At 41.4% G+C, this 21,223-nt stretch overlaps 1 protein-coding gene across 12 annotated transcripts in view; it reads left to right on the top strand.

The window, feature by feature from the left end:
* Window positions 1-21,223, top strand: part of adarb2 (adenosine deaminase RNA specific B2 (inactive)) — a 376,810-nt gene that overhangs the window by 334,397 nt on the left and 21,190 nt on the right. For all 12 annotated transcript variants that reach the window (XM_067577592.1, XM_067577591.1, XM_067577590.1 and 9 more), the window contains 2 exons: window positions 9,177-9,291; window positions 19,928-20,096. In XM_067577592.1, the coding sequence (XP_067433693.1) occupies window positions 9,177-9,291; window positions 19,928-20,096 (284 nt within the window). The remainder of the gene's footprint in view (window positions 1-9,176; window positions 9,292-19,927; window positions 20,097-21,223) is intronic.

Here is a 21,223-nt window from a genome sequence, read left to right as displayed (position 1 = left end):
ACCAACTGACCAACGGACTGACATCCCTAGAGACACACCACTTGCGTGGCTAGAAATCTAACTTCCTGTGGCCTTTGACATGTATTTTGCGTCACAGTTTGGATGGTTCCTTGTAGAAGAAGTGGACCATAGGGATTGATTTAGGCCCCAAGTGGAGAATAAGAAAGAAATAATGATCCACTTCTATGTTTAGCATCATCACTAGGAAGTAGTGTCCTTGGTTTTTGGATGAGGCCATCATTCTTGTGGTAGCTCATCCTTGACTCTGATCCTTACCACATACACAGGCTTATCTTCTTGGTTTCCACCTTTTCAAGCCTAATGAGGAGTCTGCTTGAGCTCTGCTTTGCTGTTGGGAACCTGTGGTGCAGCACCCCCCTCCCCTCACCCGCACAGGGGAGAGAAGGTGGGGCGAGCTCTGGCAAGACAGATCAATTGCACAATCTCTGTCACTCGCTCTCTCTCTTGTGCTCCTTCATCTGCCTTTGTTCTCACTTGCTAACATCAAGCATGTGGTTTGAAAGGGAAAAACCTCTTCTTATGATGACGATGGCCACATGGTGCAGCCCGGCTGCCTGATCTGACTGACAAGGCCCCGCTGTTCAGGCAAAAAGTTTGACACATACACACACAAACACGCACGCACACACTGAGAGAAATCTGTTCCACGGGCTGCAGGGCCATCTGGCCAGTGCACAAGAAAAGGTTGGATGTAGTTAGAGGCGAGGTGCTGGAGTGTTGCACAACACTCTACAAATTTGTACACAGTTCAGCTTCTCTGGGTTGCACTTTGTTGTCGTCACATGACACGAAGGCATCTTTTACTGTCAATAAAAGACAAGACAACAGACTAACCACTGAAAGAACATCCGAATAAGAGCACTGACATATCTGTTGTTTTTTTTTTCCTTTTGTGATACAGATCTGGAGGACAGCAAGAGAAACGAGAAGGAGAAAAAGATTTAGGAGTGAGAGTGATGCTATGTGTCATATGGAGAACAAACAAGAGGGAAATCTGTCTCGCCGCGAGGAGTCTGGCTTTTTGAGAATCTAAAAAGCCCCCAGAGGCAACGCTTCCACCAAATGAATAGATCTCCATTTTCAAAAGCCTCATGCTTGGCGACAGACGAGGGACGGGGAGAAGGAAGGGCGGGGTTGGTGGCGGTGGGGAGGGGAGATATCTAGGCAGAGGGCAGACACTATTAAAACTCGGGAGAATGAATTGTTAAATACCTCTATAAAGAAATATAAGACGTGGTGGCCCCGTTTTTATGCTGCCTGGGCTGTTCTGCAGGCGGGTGATAAGGTGGTGAGGTGGTGGGTTGAAGCATGTGTGTGTGTTTTCCTGAGGGTGGGGTAAAATCAAGCCCACATCCTCCCCCACCCCCTCACCTCCCCCCACATGGACACACACAATCAACATGGTTGCCTCAGTATTACACTCCATCAGCTTCACTGAATGTTTCACCAAATTAACTGAGCTGCAATGTGTGCAAGCATATGGAGAATGTTATGGAAAGCCTTAAAATGTGATCAGTGATGAATCTGGAGTCTTCAGTCATTATTTCCCTTTGGGGCCTTGAAGCTAACAATAAATTATACAATTGAGTATATTTTTTTTCTTTCGTTCTCACAACACACACTCATACCGTCACCCCTACCAGCATGCACAGACTTCTAGGTCAGTCAGCAGCGGAGAAAATTTCCCCGTTGACATTTTGTGTTTCTGGCACAATATTGACTTCAGAGGGAAGGCAGCAGGAGGATTGTTGGTGACATTCCACATTACCTTGGAGATAGATACAGAAATGTTTACGTGCACAAACAGTCGGGGAGGGGCAGAGGGGAAAAAGACAAGGCAGGGAGTGAGGGATGGATGGACAGAAAAAAATGAAGGGAAAATGAGAAAAATAGGTCAGCGCTGCATTGAAGATCTTTATCATTTTTTAACTTTGTTCCCCACTACACTCCGGATTTCTCAAAAACATTTTTCACCAGCAGAATCTCACAGCACACCCAAAGCTCTTTACTCTGCTCATGTTGGAAAGGGAAAAGCTGCTATAATCAATATTTTTATATTAACAGTAGATCACATGACTCTGTGTGTGTGAAAGAAGTTGGTCATGCTCACAAATCTACAGAGAATTATCACCCGAGTCTGCAGTTCACCTCTGCTCTACAGGGCTTTATAGCATTTTTTTAGCTTGTTTTAGTCAGACAACCCGCAACTTTACTGTTCTGGTCTCATCGTTCTCATAACGTCATTTCCAAACACAGCAGGCAACTGTTTCTGTGAAAAAAGCTCTGATAAAATACTGTATGATACCCGTTTGGGACTTAAGGGAAGACAGACAAAGCTAGCAGTTAGATGGTGATCAGGTAGCTATTTCCCTTACTTGTTAGTTGAACAAGTAAGGGAAATAGTTGAAAGGAGAATGAATTTTTGACTTTCGTTCATCAGGTGACCAGAAACTCTTGCTCTGTATTTACTGGATGTATAAACAGAAGTTAGCCAAATCATTGTAAAAGTTGAAGGTGTCCGTGTTGCGTTTACAGCTTGTTTCGCTGCTCTTATTGCAAGTTTAAGGCTACGCTATGTGTGGGAGAACTTTGTTTTGATCTCAAAACTTAACAGGAGTTACAGTTCTTTTCTCTCCAGATCTTATACATTTCCACCTCGTATCTGTATGTTCATGAAGTGGAGTCATAAATGCAAAAAAATTTTTGCTTAAGTTGAAACGTTTTCAGCTCACCTGGATGTTTGTTTTCGTTAGCTTGTGCTGCTTAGAATGACTTAGCATCAGTTCTCGTCCTCTTGTTTCTTGTCATTGACTTTGTATACAGTTGTGACAAATAGTTTCTCATTTAGTCTGAATCTTAAGATTCTTCACACCAAACAACAGAATTGGCAAATACAGGTTAATGCATTGGATTCAATGTTCTGTACTTTATCACCTCTTCTTGGTTCAGGCTTATTGAAGTACTCCTACAATAAATCTCATCCAGCGCAGTTGTAGCAGTTACTAAACAACTACTGCTGCTTGTTTTCTCCACCCCGAGGAGACCCATACTATAGGAATTGCTCAGTAAATTAGTCAGAACTAATGCAGGAAAGACACCAGGTGGGATGAGTAACACAACCACCATAACAGCACTTTCTGGTCTGAGTGAGCTACCTGAGATATAACCCAAGTGGAGCTTACATCAGTTACCTGAAATAGGTTTTGAAACCAAATTCCCAGATGTAGCTACTGGAGCAGCATTAACCTTGATGCTCATCCAAGAGGAAGCCAGCCAGCCAGCCACACGCCAGCCCTCCTCTCACTGTGTGGCAGGTCGCCGTGATGTTCTGTCTGACTGTGGAGCAAGATCCTTGGCCCCGTTTTTCTGCCATATTAGGCCCACAGTGAAGGTGGTACTTAACTCCCCCACTGAAGAAAGAAAGTGTGTGTGACTGTGTGTGTATATGTTGCATGTTAGGAGGAAAACAAGGGAGAAATACAGACAGATGTATGTTCTGTATATAGATAATAGCTGATATGAACAGAGGCAGAAAAGTAGAGGAGGTTTATTTGTTACAAAGAGAACCACAGCTATAAATCCCAGACTATTTTCTTTTTGTGTCTGGTGATGTAGATTATGTTGTTTCCCCTTTCTGGCTGACAGGATGAGGATATTATAGGCTCTGACTCACTTAGTTTCTTAGTCCTGGCACATCACTGCCCTCTATCACAACTAGCATGAAAGAGGGAGAAAGACCTGACAACGGAGGAGGATGAGGATGAGGAGGCGAGGTGGTTAAAGGGAGAAGAGTGGTACGAGTGAAAGGCCAGAACAGTCTGGAGAGCCAGACTTAAAAAGATGGGACGAGGGAACGCTGTGGTAGCCGCATACCACATAACCACAACGTTCCTGGTTCAAATCCGCCCGGGGACCTTTGTCGCATGTCATGCCCTTCTCTTTCCCCCTTGTTTCCTGTCTGCTTCTCCACTGTCAACTGTCGAATAAAGGGAAAAATGCCCAAAAACCTATCTAAAAAAAAGATGGGAAAAAAGGAGTGGAAACATGAATTGACAAGAGGTGAAGAAGGGGAGAGAGGAGAGAGAAAGAGAGGAGAGAGAACAAAAGGAAAGGAGGAGGAGGAATCAGGAGGGAGGGACAAAAAGCTGGGCTGTGTGCCAGGGTCTATTCCACCTTTGCTCTCCAGGCCTTTCTGAGCTGCCACCTTCTCTCACCTCTGTAATGCCATCAATGAAAAGGCCTTTAGGAGGGATGGAGGACTTGACTCAGGGTTCAGACTGTGACCGACACCAGCTGACGCTGCCAAGCCAAGCAGGATTCTGTTAGAATTAATTGGATGTCACTTTCAGGTACAAGGAACAAGGCAGGGTTTTTTTCCCCCACATTTTTGTAGCTTGTACTCCTGTACAGAATCAGAAAATTCTGCAACATTTCAGCTGATGAAATACATCAGATTAACTCAAAACAAGGCTGTTTTTCTTCTCTCTGGAGGTACAAGGTTTTCCCTTCACAGTCAAAAAATAGAAATCCATTTGACAACAAAATACATATACAGTAACAGCTTTGGTCTTAAGCAGTTATGGCTTCTAATCATACAGTTTTTTACATTTAATGTAATATATCAACATTCTCATTTTAGACTGCAGCTTCTTAAATTTATTCTATTTGTATTCAAATGTTGCTAACATTGATGAATTCCTTCCAAACAACAGTTTTTGCTTCAGTGGTTATAAAATACAGATTTCCTTGTGCTGCATTAGATTTTTAACCACACTAGTGATGTCGCTCTAGGGATGGCAATGTCAGTCTGTCCATCCACACTTCAGTTCTGAAATACCTCTAAAGCTACAGGATTGATTGCCATGACATTTTGTACAGACATTTATGATTTCCAGAGGATGAATCCTATTGGCTTTGGTGGTACCATCACTTTTCCTCTGGTGCCATCAGTAAGTCAAGATTGCAGCAAAATATCTCAACATTTACTATATGGAGGGACACAAACTTTGCTACAAACATTTGTGGTTCCCAAAGGATGTATCCTCGTGATTTTGGTGATCCCCTGAGTTTTGCTCTAGTTGTCTGTGGGTTTTTTTCATTATACCTGTTTACCATCAGTATTTTAGCTTTGCCATTGTGAGCATGCTAGCATGCATTTAGCTGAAAGCACTGCTGATTTTAACTACAGCCTCACAGAGCCACTATCATGGCTATAGAGTCTTGTTACTTTATGGGCACGAAATTCATCAGTTAATATTATTAAAGGCAGATAATCCACCAATTTTGATCACAATGTTGGAAATAGTGTTGTACACGTAATGTAGCAACTGCCCCAACATACCACATTAATAGCAACACTCTGCAGTTGTTGCTTCAGTGAACATACAATGTATAATTGCATGTGCAGAAGAGCATTTGTTTCCAAGGAAGAGGCATCCTACCATGGACTGTGAACAATAATGGACATAGCCACCGTTATGTCACCCATTGGTTTGTGGACTCCCATTTTGAAGCCTTGAGTTCTCATTTTGACTGTTGCCATCTTGGATTTTTGGAGCCAGAAGTGACCATATCTGGACGAGAGTGGAGCTGACCCTAACGCTAGCCGCTAGCTTGGTTAGCATAGTGCACTTACAGTCTATGATTAACTGTGATGATGCTAATGCTAATGCTGATTTTCACTAGCAAAAAACAGGTTTAAAACAATTGAAACAAAATGTACTTACCAGAAAAAAAACGAACATCCAACTCCTTAGAGGGTCTTTTAGTACAACTAAACACTGAACAAGACTTTTTTAGTATGCCCATACTCTGTGAATCTAGGGTTACGCCGTGGTTATGTTACCTAACTAACACTGTCGCCGTGGTAGCAACTTGCCAGTGAAGCAGCCATACCCTTTATTATGCATAACATTAAGCGTTAATAAATTTAAATGGGTGCGTTATATAAAAATTGATCCCCTGTACAGTTGTCATGAAGGGGGAAATTTGCTATAGAGACCAAAACTGTTTTTTGTACCAAGCTGTAAACATGTTTATTTCTGCTCTAAAGTTGGGCGTTTTAACATGGGGGTCTATGGGGATTGACTCGCTTTTGGATCCAGCCTCAAGTGGCCATTTGAGGAACTGCAGTTTTTGGCACTTCTACGTTGGCTTTATTTTTCAGTCCACAGTGGTCGCCACTTGGATCCTACAGTAGGTAGAACAGCAAAACTTTCTCTGCTGTTGAAACAATTATGTCTTAAGTGTGATAGAGAGTTTAAACTTTAATATTTCCCTTTTATGCAAGCAATCATTTTGTCAGGGGTCACTTTTTACAAAGGGAAAAACTCTTAGTAACATAACTGAATCTGGACCGATAATGTTAAGAATCTACCTGTCTGTTCATTTTGTTCCACATAGACAAACACGCTCATAGATGGGGTGGATTATTCAACCATTAAGTAAACAGCATGAGATGAAGAGTTCAAAGGACAACATGTCTCTTTCTCTTGTCCTTCTTGCCAGTTGTTGCAGAGAACTACTTTCTCTTTAGTTGTGACTTGTCATATAAGTATTACATAGCTTGGAAAGTTATTCATTGTGTTGACTCCCACTGCAACTCAGCCTTCCTTTCTGTTCTATTCTCCAAAACTCCTTCAGGCTGACACCAGTGTCAGAACAACAATATGTGCACGTGCATACATACACACAGACACACACACCACCCACTACACCGCAAGCTGTGAGCACCTTGAAAGCCAGTTCCAACTGTGAGAGTATTTCACAGCCCTGACGAGGGCTATAATGTGCAATATGCTCACTAATTCAGTCGCTCTCTCCCTCTCTCTGTCTTTTTTCACCCTTAATCTCTCTCCTTCTCTCTCACTCCATGCGTCTGTCACTGTGGCATCTGTTGATGTCCTTTTAGCTACCGGGGGCTCAATCTGTCCAAAAGCCCCACTCTGCTGCCACTCTGTTGCCATCTCCCGGTGATCCAGTGAGGGCCGCTTGGAAACTAAGCCCTTAATTACCACTAGAGTAAAGAGCATTAAAGGTTTGGAGGGGTGTGAATGGGATCCACATGTCTTGGCAACATCTGTTGAACAGTGTGGATGTCTGGTGAGAACTGTTGATTTGGCTGGAGGGATGGATAGAGAAAATGGGACAGATGAATGGAAGGATATAGTTGGCTCACACTTTATCCAAGTGTCAACATGTCTTTGATTACATTGTTGGCATTAAAATATGTGACTATCTTTTACTCTAATGAGCCATTTGACTGTAGCTGTATTTATGTTCACCTACAATGAAAAAGATTTTAGATTTGCAACACAAGTTTGGAAACTTTCTGATGTGGCCCTGACACTACACTGTCAGATAATGTCACCGGAAACTTTGCAACAGTAGGGAGTTCATTAGTGCAAGGTTACTGTATATAGTAAACAGTTAAAATGAAATGATAAAGAAAAGAAGGATGATACAGGAAAAGGGTGTTAAACACTTTGTGTCACATACTATGTGTCAGGGTGGTGAATATAATTGATACTGGGGGCAGATGAGGTTAAAAAGAAGCGAAATGAAGGAGTTTTTAGCCACACTAGTGCCATGGCTGTATGGATGACAATGTTGGTCAGTCAGTCCACCTCTTTGGTCCAAACTGAAATATCTCAACAACTATAGATGGATTAGCATAAGTTTTTTTTTACAGACATTCATGGTCCCCAGAGGATGAATCTTGCTGACCTTAACCTTTTATGTAGCGCCACCAGTTGGTCAGAGTTTTAACTTATTCAGTTATATATCTACTGGATGGATTGGCACAAACCTTAATACAGACATTCATGGTTCCTAGACAGTTTTTCTCAAAGACATTGGTGAATCCCTCTAGCACCACCATGAAGTTGACATTTGTGGTTTTGAGTGCAATATCTTGACAAATACTGAATAGATTGCCATGAAATTTGGCTGAGGCGTTCATGTCCCCCTCAGGATGAATTATAATAACTTTTCTGAACTCTTGACTTTTCATCTAGTGCCATCATCTGGTCAAAATTTCAGTTTGTCCTTGTGAGCATGTTAGCATGCTGATGTTAGCTTAGCATTCTGAACAGATATTAATACTGGAAAAAAACAGTTGTGCCATTGTTATTGTGAAGAATGAAAGATCCCATCCTCATGTTGTTGATGTCAGTATGACAAGAGATTTGATTTCCTGTTTTGTTTTGTCATTGTTGTTGTTTTCTTTTCTTGTCTTTTTAATGTCAGTCTCTTCCAAAACCTTTTGCTGTCAGTGGACTAACTTGCAAATCAAGCCATTCATAATTAACTTTACAACATCGTTTAATCTTTAAAGATATACATAACACTACTACTTACTGGACATGCCACATAACCGTGGTGCAATTCCAGCCAGGGACCTTTGTTGCATGTCATACCCATCTCTCTCCCCTTGTTTCCTGCCTGCCACTTCACTTATAACTGTCCAATGAAGGCAAAAATGTCAAATAATAATAAGAAAAGATATATATAACATATGCAGAAACAGAAGATATGTAGATAGTGTAGTTTTTGCCCTTTTGGTCAATGTAACCTTTAAGTGATGAGAATGTTGACACTAAATCTACTATATGTGTCCCCTGTGGGCCCTTTAGCAAACACACAGTGTTGAATGATAGTAGGATACTGGCAGTTTTATGCTGATTGAATGCCAGGGATCTGCTTCCCTGTATACATGCTAGTAAAAATGTTTCACAAAGGGGGACTGTGTGCAAATAGAAATCACTCCACAATAGATAAATACATGGTTTCTCACCTGAAATAGTTCCTAAAATAAAAATGTCATTTGTTTAATAATATCGTAAAAATATGTAGATCTACATAGCATATAATAATTATAACAACCGTCTTTCTATTAGTCATGCTACTGTTACTCAACGTGCTGAATGCTTGGAAACATCACTATTATGATGTAAAGAAAATGTTTTGATGATTTCTGTATGAACTCAGAGCTGAACAGGTAAGTTGGCTTTTGGGCCAATCTCCCCCAAAACACACTGTATTACCTGAACAGGTACATTAGGGAACTGGAATATTACACAGCAAAATGAAACATGTGAAGTCATTGTCCATAGATTGTGTCTGGTAGAAATTAAGGGAGCGATTGTGTTTTTCAGGAATTTGCCGATTCAATATTCCACTTGGTGAGGGAGAAGTACCGGTCGCTGGTGGGTGGCTGCAGTCCTGCGCACGCTCGACACAAATCCCTGGCAGGCATCGTAATGACCCGAGGTATGGCAAATTTCATTGACTTTTATATATCACTTTGAATTATTGAAGTGGTGCAATATAGAGAGAGTGAGGGGGGGGGGGGGGGGGTAAAGAGATAGAGAGAGGACGAGAAATAGGAAGAGGAATGATAAACTGAGGGGGGGAGATAGGCAGGGAAAAGAGAGAGAGTTTCCACTCCATGCTGTACCTTGCAATCGTGCAGGAGAGTATACGTTCCTGATGAATTATTGACTATTCAGAGTCTCTGAGGAGAATGAGACATAGTAGTGAGTGTCAGTCATCCCCACTGCATGCTGGACTTGTCGTGCTCAGGCAGCTTTGACAGGAGTTCCAGATGCCACAGTGGGAATCTTAACTAGATCATCTTGAAACTTAATCTGAAACCTGACTGAGTGACACACTGAAAGAGCAGCGAGGAGGAAGAAGGAGGAAGCTCCACACTGCTGTTCTCCTACAGCATGAAACAATGAGTTGTTACTGCACATTTATCTTTCATGCTTTATTTATCTTTTATGTGTGGTGTTTGTTGCACATTACACCAAGGCCTCCCACATACACACAAGTGCCCACGAAAACACAAACAGAGTCATATGTTCAAACCCTGACACATCCACGTGCAAAAGTACATTCTCACATGCCCCCACAAACGTGCACACGCTCCACATCTCTCATAACATATGATGTGCGCTGACGCATACATAAAGCCCAGAATGATCTCACATGAAATTTGTACCATAACTGTCATGTTTTTTAAAAATTTATTCAAGGAAAAATTGGCAAAAAATTTGAACCTTGAATATTTGAACTTTACTTAAAATAAAGTGAAAATGTTCAAAGTTCAAGGTAAGCTAAGTCATAACCACAACCTGACCCCAGTCTTTGTTGTTGTTAGCTGTTAATGTTAGCTAGCTTAACATGTTAGTGGCTGTTTGTGCCCACAGAACTTTATATTGAAACCATTTTCTTTCTTCTTTAGTAAGACAGGTATGAGAAACTTTTCTATGCATGAATCATGACCCTTGCATGATTCATGCATAGAAAAGTTTCTCATACCCAGTGTGTTGCTGATTAGTTTGTAACGCTAGTCAAGCCTTTGTAGCTTTGCCTAAGCAGATACCATGTAGATATAAGGCCGGATTAAGAAGCTGAGTATCTGCTCTTTGCTTGAGTGAGAGCAGGATTCAAGGATAATTGCAAGGTACATTAGGTCAGAGAAAAGTTTGGGAAGTTTCTGATATAATTAGTAGCTATTTATAAGACTAGTGCAGTTAGATAAGCAGGGATCGTGGCTGGACCACTGAGCGAGCCATGGCATTCAGATGAAACTGCCTGTCAGGCCAGCCAATGAACTGTAGGTTAGCCTAAGCAGAAACAAGGCAGCTTAAAGGATAGCTTTGAGTTTTTCAAGTCTTTCTTAATACAGTACTGACATGCCAGTATGTGGAAATATTGGACATTGGAAACATTGGTCACTGTAACAATTCCAGAATGCGACTACACATTCAAAATCCACAGCCGTCATTCTGTGCAACTGTACACTCCAAAATTCAGCCTTGGAAGAGTCAGATAAGGTCAGTATCTTCCAAAGTTACAGTCTGTTTAACACAAAATTCTCTCTTTTTGCTTCTCCGGAGCGTTCCTTGCCAAGCTGCGGCAGAGGGAGACATTCTAGTGGTCGTGTGTAGATTTGTTTTTCTGAACCAGCTTTTTACTCGCATGTTCCAGACAGTTTTGAAAAAAAAACAAAACAGAAGCTATCCTTTAAAGACATGTTAGGTCTGGATTAGGGAATGGTATCATCTGTTAGAGGGCTCAGTAGAGTTATGCCCGCACAGCCTGATACCTACTGCAGGGTAATGACCTGATGATAACTCAAAACATCCTTCAACATTAATACTGTGCTTCCATAGGAATGCTCGCCGGACTTTTGCCACATTTCACCATGTGTTTTGACAACTAATCCACATAATCACATAAACCCAAGTAATGGAATCAAAGCTATAATATTAGATAGAACGCCAAACATTAGTAGTAATGTTCAAAAACATAGGGCTTTCACTTTTTGTGGAATATAATACAAAAATGACCATACACACAGGTCTACACATGTGGAGTGCTTACACACACACACATAGCCATGCACACATGCACAGACGAGTGTTATCTTCCTGTGCGGCTGCAGGCTGTGGGGGTGCAGGGGTCAGTGAGGAGGGATTGGTATCTCTGCTGTCTTTGGAGTGCTGCAGCTCATCAGTTTAGACTTCAGTGAGACCAGCGCTCATCCTGACCTAATCCAATCCCTCTCCTCTCCTCTGCCTCCCAGTAATTGCTTCTGTTTGTTTATTAATAGCACACGTTATCTTCAAAGATCCAGACATAGGGCTGCCAAGTATTCGCAGCGAGGTGGCGGCGGCGGCGGTGTGGTGGCCAGCGTCCGTGCAGTCAGACACCAAACTTGACAGGAACACTGGGGAGTTCTGTTCTGTGTCTCCCTCTCCCCTTTTTTCTCTCTGTCTCCCTCTCTCTGTGTCTCATGCCTCTGCTTTTGCCTCGAGAATATTAATCAGGGTCCGTCTTTGAACCGTAGACAGACAGCGAACCCCCCACCCCGCCCTTGCTGGAGTCCCACTGAGACAGTTGAGCCCCAACCTGAGTGAGATTAGCCTCGCCACCAGGCTGAGGGTTGCGAGACGACCGCCAAAGTAAAACCACCAACACACATTGTCAAATAGTGTGGAAAATGTCATTTGAATCGATCTGAGATAGCATTGGGTGTCTGAAGATGGTAAACAGTGTTCAGATGTGCTTAGAGACATGAAAAATCAGGAACATCCACATGGAAAAATGCTAAAAAGACCCCCCTCCTTGTTTTCTTTTTTTTTTTTACTTGTTTGTTAGATTGGATGAGAAAAGCTTCTTCTGAGGCTTTTTTTATTGAGAAAGACGGCAAGACTCGCCTGAGTGTGGGGAGAAATACCACAGGGACTCAAAGAAAGAGATGAGAGCAAAGGGTTTCAAACAAGTTGATTACAAATGACGGTTAAGCTATGGTTCTTAGTCTGCATATCCGTTTTCAAATAGGGATTTTTCTCTACTCTTTATCTAGTTTTCCGGGTGCCACAAATTTTTACATTCAATAATCACATCCGGCAACAAAACAGCTTGCTAAGAGGCAAAAATTAGCAGAGATGTGCCCAGGGTGTGTTGCAGCAGAGAGAGAGAGATTTGAGAGCTTCAGTAGCATTTCACAAAGACACCCTTATATGTTTAGAGCGGTTGCCTGTTAAAGCTAATAAAGATTCAACAGGGTGCATTCTCTACCCATGCCAAGTCGTTTCTCTCTCTCTCTCTCTCTCTCGCTGAGCATTTTTAGAGATTTTCTGTGATTCAAACAACACGCGTTGGATGACATTCAGTGTAATCGTTCCAACATCTTGTGTTGAAAGAGCACATGAAAGATAGGATTTGTGCAATTTATATGAATTTACCAAAAGCTGACCTTGGGAGCTCATTCTGCTTTAGAAGAAAATGTTTTAATGTCTGCTTTATGGTGCTCAGAGATAATGGGTGGCTTATTATGATATTTTTTTTTGTTTCATAAGCACAGAGAATTAAGGGATTCAGATAATAGCTTTGCAGTGTCTGTCAATCGTGGTTGCCTTGTGTTATAATGGATCATTGTAAAGTTCATGCTCATGTTATTTATCTGGATTTTTCTGAATGAATCTCAGTGGTTCCTCCTAATGATTGCCAGTAAAGTCTTCTTATCAACCAGTCCTCATGTTTGACTTGAAATACATCATTTCTTTTTTCTTTGAGGTTTTATCTCTAATATCTTTTAGATATTTGCTTCAGTTGACCGTGTGTTTCTGGAGCAATGTGCGGCATTTAGCATTGACGAACGCCACCAGGATCAACGGCAGCCTTTCTGTGTGGAATTTGCACAGGTTTCCTCCAGGTGCAACAGTCTCTTCCCACGGTCCGAAATGCATACATGCATGTGAGCTGTTAGGAATGTCGATGGAAACTCAATACTCGTTGCTTTTTGTTACTAAATGGTCAGAATGGGTCAAATGCAAGAGGCAAATTTTCCCATGAGGGTTGATTATATATAGCTTGACTATAGAAGGCTTTATAGATTGTCAGGTTGGGATTCCTGGGTATTTTCTTTGTGGGTCTCCACAAGTGTGTATAAGGTATTGCTGATAATTTGTCATTCATTTCTAAAGTAATATTGTTTACTGACCCTGGGAGCACTTTTACAGTACATATTTAATACAGTATGTAATAAATCAACATAACATGCTGGTAGAATGCCACATAAGCTAAGAGATTTATTTTTATCTTACTGAGTCCCTTCTGTGTCCCAGGTTGGCATCATTGAAGATCCCTTCACTGCACTGCTTGATTTGTTTTCCCAGAAAGGGACCCGCCACTTGAATCAGAGGCCTGGTCTGTTTAGTCACAATATAAATTTAGGTGATGCTGTCTGATCTAACGTCCCAAACGACTGGCTCACAGTCTGCTGCAGTGCTGTGTAGTGTAGTGTGATGCAGCCTGGTGGCGAGAGACCATTTTGCCAACATGCAGACAGAGCAAGTGGGGGACCAGCGTTGTGGGGTGGAAGTAATGCAACATTAAGCAGAAACACAGAGGTCGTACATACAGTATGCTGGAGCTGCTTGATTAATATGTTGACTTGCATTCTGATGTAAGACAGAAACCAACTGGTTTACCAAAAACTTGTCTCTGTCTTTACTTGCATCCCAAGAGCTCCTGTCTGTCCAACGTATGGTCATAATATATTGCTTTGCTGTACAACAACAATAATAATAATGATAATGATAATCTTTATTTATTGAGCACTTTTCAAAATCCAAATTACAAAGTGCTTCACAGGGCAGCAAAATTAATCAGACTGTCATAAAATAATCAGGTTTTAAAGGAAAACAGATTAAAGAAACAATTTGGTGAATAAAACCCAATTCAGTGTAGGAAAAAAACATTTTTAAAGGAGATAAAAGACAGTTCAAAGAAAATTAAAACTCAAGTAAAATCAGGAAAGGCTCTTTGATAAAAGTATTAAGAAGGGACTTAAAAGAGATCACTGAGTCAACTGACCTGATTTCCTGAGGCAGATCATTCCAGAGCCTCGGGGTCATGACTGCAAACGCTCCGTCCCCTTTAGTTTTCAGCTGGGCCTCTGGAACAGACAAATGATCTTTGCCCGAGGATCTCAAAGTATGTACTGGCACATATGGTTCTAAGTGGTCAGAGATATAGCAGGGAGAGAGGCCATGAAGAGCCATAAAAGTAGATCAGTAAGATCTTAAAATCAATACTAAAACATATTGGGAGCCAGTGTAAAGACGGTAAAACAGGAGTGATGTGATCACGTCTCTTTGTTCTGGTTAAAAGCCTGGCAGCTGAGTTCTGCACAGTCTGGAGTCAATTAATAGATTTTTGGTTCAAGCAAGTAAAAAGGCTGTTGCAATAATCCAGAGATGAAGGAATGTAAAATGGTCTCTGTGTCTTTAAAAGTTAAAATAGATTGTATTGCAACAGGTTTGATATGTTCTAGGGAACCAGCAGATGGCAGAATTTGTTTTGCCATGTGCTGGGACCATAGACTCTATAAAAATAATGGACGCAGCCACCGTGATTACACCCATTAGTTTGTGGACTTCCATTTTGAGTTTGCATTTTGACTGTCACCATGATGGATTTTTGGAGCCAGAAGTGACCATATTTGGACGAGAGGGTGGAGCTGACCCTAACGTTAGTGGCTAGCTGTTAGCTTGGTTAGCACGGAGCATTTAATTTTCGTTAGTAAAAAACAGACTTAAAACCATTAAAACATTAAAACCAAAAAAACTGAACATCTGACTCCTTCTCTCTTTTAGTACAACCAAACACTCAACAACTCTTTTAGGTGACCAAAATGTTACAGTTAACTTTCATGAACTGAAAACAAATGGCTACAGCTACGCAAATACTGGTTACATTACCTAACCAACACTGTCGCCGTGGTAGCATAGGTCAACCACTTAAATACGACTGCAAAATGCAAAAACTTTTGACCTGGTTGGCGGACAATACACGCTCAAATCCTTTAATTCTCAACAGAGAAAATGCACGGCTTTGCTTGATCGTTACCACCCCCTGCCTCACTTTTCCCTCCGCTTAGGCGTGGCCAAGTTCAGGAATAGTTTGTTTACCTCCTTAGTTTCCACAGTGAGGCAATGTGTGCTTTGTCTTCCTGTTAAAGGCCGTTGACAGTATCGTGCACTGAGCAGTGTATTGCAGTTGTCATAGTGAGTAGTTCCAGGTCTCAGTCTGTGATGTACATGCTTTTTGACAGTAGTGTTATCCTGGGGTGTGACATCTTTGAATCACCAGTAATCAACAGATATATTTGTGTGTGAAGAGAGCCTCAGGCCTTTGACTCTACTCTACCTTGTTCCTTTTGACCCTCTCTTTTTGTAGTTCTGTGATGCAGCTGATTATTCCTGGTTTAAAAACAGCACACTGCCTGTGGGGCTCTCCATCTCTGTGTCTCTCTCTCCCTACCTCTCTCTCTCTCTTTCATTCATCTCTCCTCCTCCTCTCCTCTCTCCTGCAAACTGAAGGCAACCTCAGTGCCAATTTCATGGCAGGGTAGCAAGCAGCGCAGCAGAAATTATCCACTGCAAAATTGATCTAAACAATCGCAAAGTGGAACGGCAAGGAAAAGCAGGAGAATGAAATTGGGAGAGTCTGTTACCTTTTTGAACTTGCTTTATCACTGAGAAGGAATTGGGGTGCGTTGCTTACAGGGAATGCCAATAGTTGAAGTCATGATATAGAGATTTTTATAGAGCTGTACAGTCATACATATTGTATGTTTTCTGCGCAGTAGTACAGTAGGTTAACCTGCTTTTTCCCAGACATATGCTATTCCTCCAACAGTGATATTTACTGTCATGCTGATGAATACAAAATAAAAGGTGATGGAGAAAAACTGCTTTAATAGTTTGATCCAAGCTTATGTTAAGCACTGATAGATATTTACTGACAGTTTGAGTCATTTGATTCATCACAGCACACAGCTGCATGCAGAGGATGTTGCTGACACAGTATACACATATTGCTGTTAATGACTTGTTTACATCCTGACAAAGGTGTGATGCTGGCAAAATGTAAGTGAATAGATATAAATAAAGATGCACCACAGGAGCAGGGAACACATTTTTTATTATTTTATCTTGCCTTGCGCCTGTGCTAAAAGCATTTATATATTACAGTTTTTTTATAAACCTTACATAATTCAATTGTTGCTTTGGAGCATTTTTTAATACTTGATTTAGAAAAAGGATAGATCCAAGAAAATAGTCTTAAAAACTATAAATAAAGAAATAATGGCAGGAGGAGTGTAGCCATAATTATTAATCTGAATTTAAAGAACACTGGCAACTCTTTCATTGGTAATTTTCACTTGGAATTACAGTATTAGAGATCCTCCTTGTAAAAATGTCTGTCTGTCTTATGTAGCAACAAAATATTTTTAAAGCAGCTATAATCAATATTTGTATGCATGTATATGAAAGATGTTGCTTGTACTGATGAAACCACAGATAATTATGGTTTTTAGCATGTTTCAGCTCATTGTTTTGGTTTTCAGGCCTGCAACTTTACTGTTCTGGTTCATTCTCACTGCCCTAATCAGCATTGTTTTCAACAGTAGGCAGCTGATGAACCCACTGTACACTACCTGTCCAGCACCACAGAACAGACGGATGAAGTTAGCGACTTGCTGGGGAACATAATTGAGAATTTAGCAGCTAAAGAGCCAGATATTTCCCTCAGGAGTTAGTGGAAACCACAAACAGATCTAAAAGGACAGAAAATATTGGACCTACATACACCAGGTGACCAGAAATATGACTCCAAATAAATGCTAATGTCTGCTGGATGTGTAAACCAGCAACAGTTTGCTAGCAATCTTGCCATATCAACTTAAACTATGATAATATGTCAGTGTTGTGTTGATTCTGCTATCCCCAAGTAGCAATAAAAAAACAGTTATTGAAGGTTTAAGTAATACCAACAAAATAGTTTGTCAGTGTGTTAAGAAAATTTGATTAATCTTGTGTGTCAGTGAAGAAAAACTAAGGCAGATATGTCTACTACTGTGAAATTATCTTTTGCCTATTATCTAATTGTCTACTGGCAAAAACAAGGATAAGAGAAAATCCACTCATCGGTCAATAAAGGTCACGCTGTTCTTGATCCAAGTAGCACAATTGACAATTAACTTAATTGAAGGTTATTTGCTGTTTTCTTCTGTAGTTTCTAAAGAAGTTGAACTGTTCCACCCTACCTTAGACTTTCCTTTTTTCTATTCTTTGCTCTTTTTTCCTCAACTGTCCACACACACACACACACCACACACACATTCTTCCCTCCCTCCCAACTTTTTCCTCCCCTGCCCTCCTTCCCTCTCCTCATCAGTGGAGGTGTCAGGACTCTACCGCCGCAGTGCCATCTGGGCCGAGGCTGATAAAAGCTCATGTGCCGGGCCGGCAGTGCCTGCAGGTCTGCCAGAAGCCAGCGAAGCCTGACTTTCAGAGGCGATGGGAGAGATTTGTGGCAGCCAAGGAAGGAATGGCATGCTGTTAACGTGCTGATCCAGCCTCCCCCCCCCCTCTCTGCACCACCTCTGTCTATCTGTCAGTCAGTCAGGCTCTCACATGGCCCTGCACTGGCCAAGGAATCCTCACTGAGAAATGTGTCTTTTTTCTCAAAGGAAAACAAACATGAGGCCGGATGACTTTGTCATCTGTGATCTCTCTTGTAGCCTTTGTTTCATGCCTCGCATTGGAGAAAGCCGCTAGGGTGACCTCTTTAGAAGCTCTTATCATATTATCCCTGTCAAAATTGGCTGCAACCAAGCTCCTGAGTGTCAGGTAGAGACCCTTTTACATAAATTTGGCTGACACCACAACACTGCCAATTCTTCTCACTGCAGCAAGTTCCTTCCTTATTCTCTAAACTCAACTGTCCTTCAAGAACCAAGCTAACTCCTCCAACACAAAACTTCTCAGCCTGCATCGTTCTTCTAGAGAACCACTTGTACCAGTCTGTCATTAGTGGCTGATGATTGTGGGAAGTCGCTATATTTTCTCCAGTCCCTCAAAACTTATTGTTAAGCACACACACTAGCTAGGAAGATCCGTATTTTTGTTACTTCCAGGTAGGTAGCAGCTACCCAGCTACACAGGGAACTTTTCTCCAGCATATGATGATGGGTTCCATGAAGTTTTCTACAAAAGAGGAGAAAACAAAGACACAAACCTGTGGTAAAATTCTGGTTTGGATCCATGTACAGTATATCTTGCCTGTCACACATATCCAAAAGAGCAGAAGAAGAGGCACGACAACTCCTTGAGGTTGTGTTTCCCCAGAAAGGTGTCAGACGTTTGCCCAGATTGTGGCATGCCTAATAGTGCACAGAGTCCCTCGGGCCACTTTTAGGGTGTACACTCCCAAGAGTCCATGCGTTAAAAAGAAAAAACCTTCCCACAGCACAGCCCCTGGAGTAACCAACCTGCCTCCACATCCACTTGGTGAGAAGGAAGAAGCAGGCCTGATAGTTTCCTTGGATGTGAAGAGGGAGTTTGGCTGTCTGCTGTGTTTTCTACACCCTCATGATTGGTTCACCTCATTGATTATGTATGCTTATATTGAATCCCAGAATATCACCCACACAGAAAATATCAGTTTGCTTCTCAGGGAATAAGCAATGAGTACAATTCTTTTTTTTAGTCTGTCCTTAAGCCCACGGGCATTTGTAAAATGTCTTCTTTTGCTGGTTTTAGACTCAGCCCACTCCAGTGGTTGGATGTGGAGAGTATGAAGGCATGAGTGAGAATCTCACAAGACCATGCTCCTTGCTCTTGCGCTGCGTTGAAGAGGTGTCAGGCCGGTGTATAGATGGTGGGTCTCTACACTCTCTCACTCCTTGGATCCAGCTAATCCGGGCTGGTGTAGTTTTATATGAATTTCTGAAGAGACTCTCATGCTACTCAGAAAACTGTGGTTATGGAAATAAACCAAACTTAGCTGTTAGAATGACTTTTTTACTCTGTTCGCCCTGGGTTGTTTGTCTTTTTTTCCATGTGAACAAGTGGAAACTCTTCCACTTTGTCCGATAAAGTTATAGACATCACCAACTTCAGTCTAAAGTTCATTTTTCCATCCATCTATTCCTGTTAATAGTTGTTTTTTACTGCCAACTTATCAAATAGCTATTATTCATTTTAACATCATGTCATTCTAAACTTCCCTGCGATGAAAATGTTTTATACAGAGCAGTATAGCATAAGGGCAACAATTATGTCCAAAATAATTTAGCTATCTAAGAAATGCAAGTCTGTTTTCTATCTTTGAATGTCTGTATGTGTGCGTGTGTTTTTGGAGTTTCTTCTTAAAGATGACAAAATACCTCCCACAGACAGAAAGGTAAAGAAGAACACATATTAGGTATTAGATGCTGAGGGTTACCATTAAGCTCATGGATTAAGGTATCGATGTGCTCAATGGAACGTATGACAAGCACAATATGGCCAACATTTGTCTGTGTGTAATTGTTCAACAGGTCTGGACCTGAGGCACGCCCAGGTGGTGGCGTTATCCACGGGCACCAAGTGTATCAACGGGGAGTATCTGAGTGACCAGGGACAAGTCGTCAATGACTGTCACGCTGAAGTCACGGCCCGCAGATCACTGCTACGCTTCCTCTACTCTCAACTTGAACTCTTCTTGAGGTAACAGATCTATCTCCTGTTGTATGTTTAAGACACACAGTACATACACTTTCTGCAGCATTGAAATCCTTGTGACATTTACATTCTTAATTCCCTGATATAGCCAGATAGTGCTTGCTGTGACCAGTTGATTGGCAGTCTGGGAGGCTGGCTTATTATAGACTGATCAATCACATTCATCCCATGCTTCTTTGCTGACCATATGCACGTCGGAGAAAAATACGTCTTCTTTTCAGCCAAAAAGACAATATGAGAGATCTTTTTTAAACTCACCAGATAAAAGACTATGCTGAATGACTTTATGGGAGTTTGGCTCATTGATTCCCCAGTGAGACAAGAGGATTGGCCTCTAAAATCATCTCTGTAAATCCAGTTAATGTTAATGTTTAGGTCAAAGGAGACTAGCATCATTTAAAGAATAAACCTTTCAGTGATCCAAACTTGATATTCGTTTGTATTACAGTTGTAGAGCTGCTACAGGTTCTGATACTAGGGTCATTTAATAGTATTAAATGTCTTGTTTGGTGTGACCTCCTGCTGCATTGCCTTTATAATAAACTCCTTGGAAACAGCAGAGCTTTGTTCACCAGAGACTTTTCAATAATCAACGAGCCATATGTGCGCTGTTCTCTCCAGCTAACTAAGCATATTATCACACACTCAACTGGTTCAGCTCAGGGTCTCAAAGGCCTATTTGTTTTTAGCACTTTTTTTAAGTGTATCTGCTTTGTGTGCCTTTGCAACCTGTGCAATGTGCTCTGGTAGACACAAACTCTCAACAAGATTTTTACCAGTATCAAGAGACAGACTTGATGAGTTTGACTCCTAACTGCCTCCAGTGCATAAGCATATATTATGTTTTTTTCAAGCTCCCCGAGGATCTCGATAGCAAGGTTGATTCATCAGATTACTGGCTAGAAGTCTAGATCGTTGAATGTCATATTTGCATACACAGTACTGACTTTTTGTCTTAGTACAATGCTGGATGGCACGTACGGAGACTTTGCAGCTGAGTAAAATGGCTAATGGGGAAGATAACTCATAATGAAATGACCAAACAAAATGCCAGAACTGCCATATTTACACTCTGTGAAAGGACATCGGAGACAGAGGAGAGGTTATATAAA

This window comes from Thunnus thynnus, chromosome 21 (genome assembly GCF_963924715.1).
Source record: "Thunnus thynnus chromosome 21, fThuThy2.1, whole genome shotgun sequence".
Taxonomy (NCBI): domain Eukaryota; kingdom Metazoa; phylum Chordata; class Actinopteri; order Scombriformes; family Scombridae; genus Thunnus; species Thunnus thynnus.
This window is presented reverse-complemented; position numbering and strand designations above follow the sequence as displayed.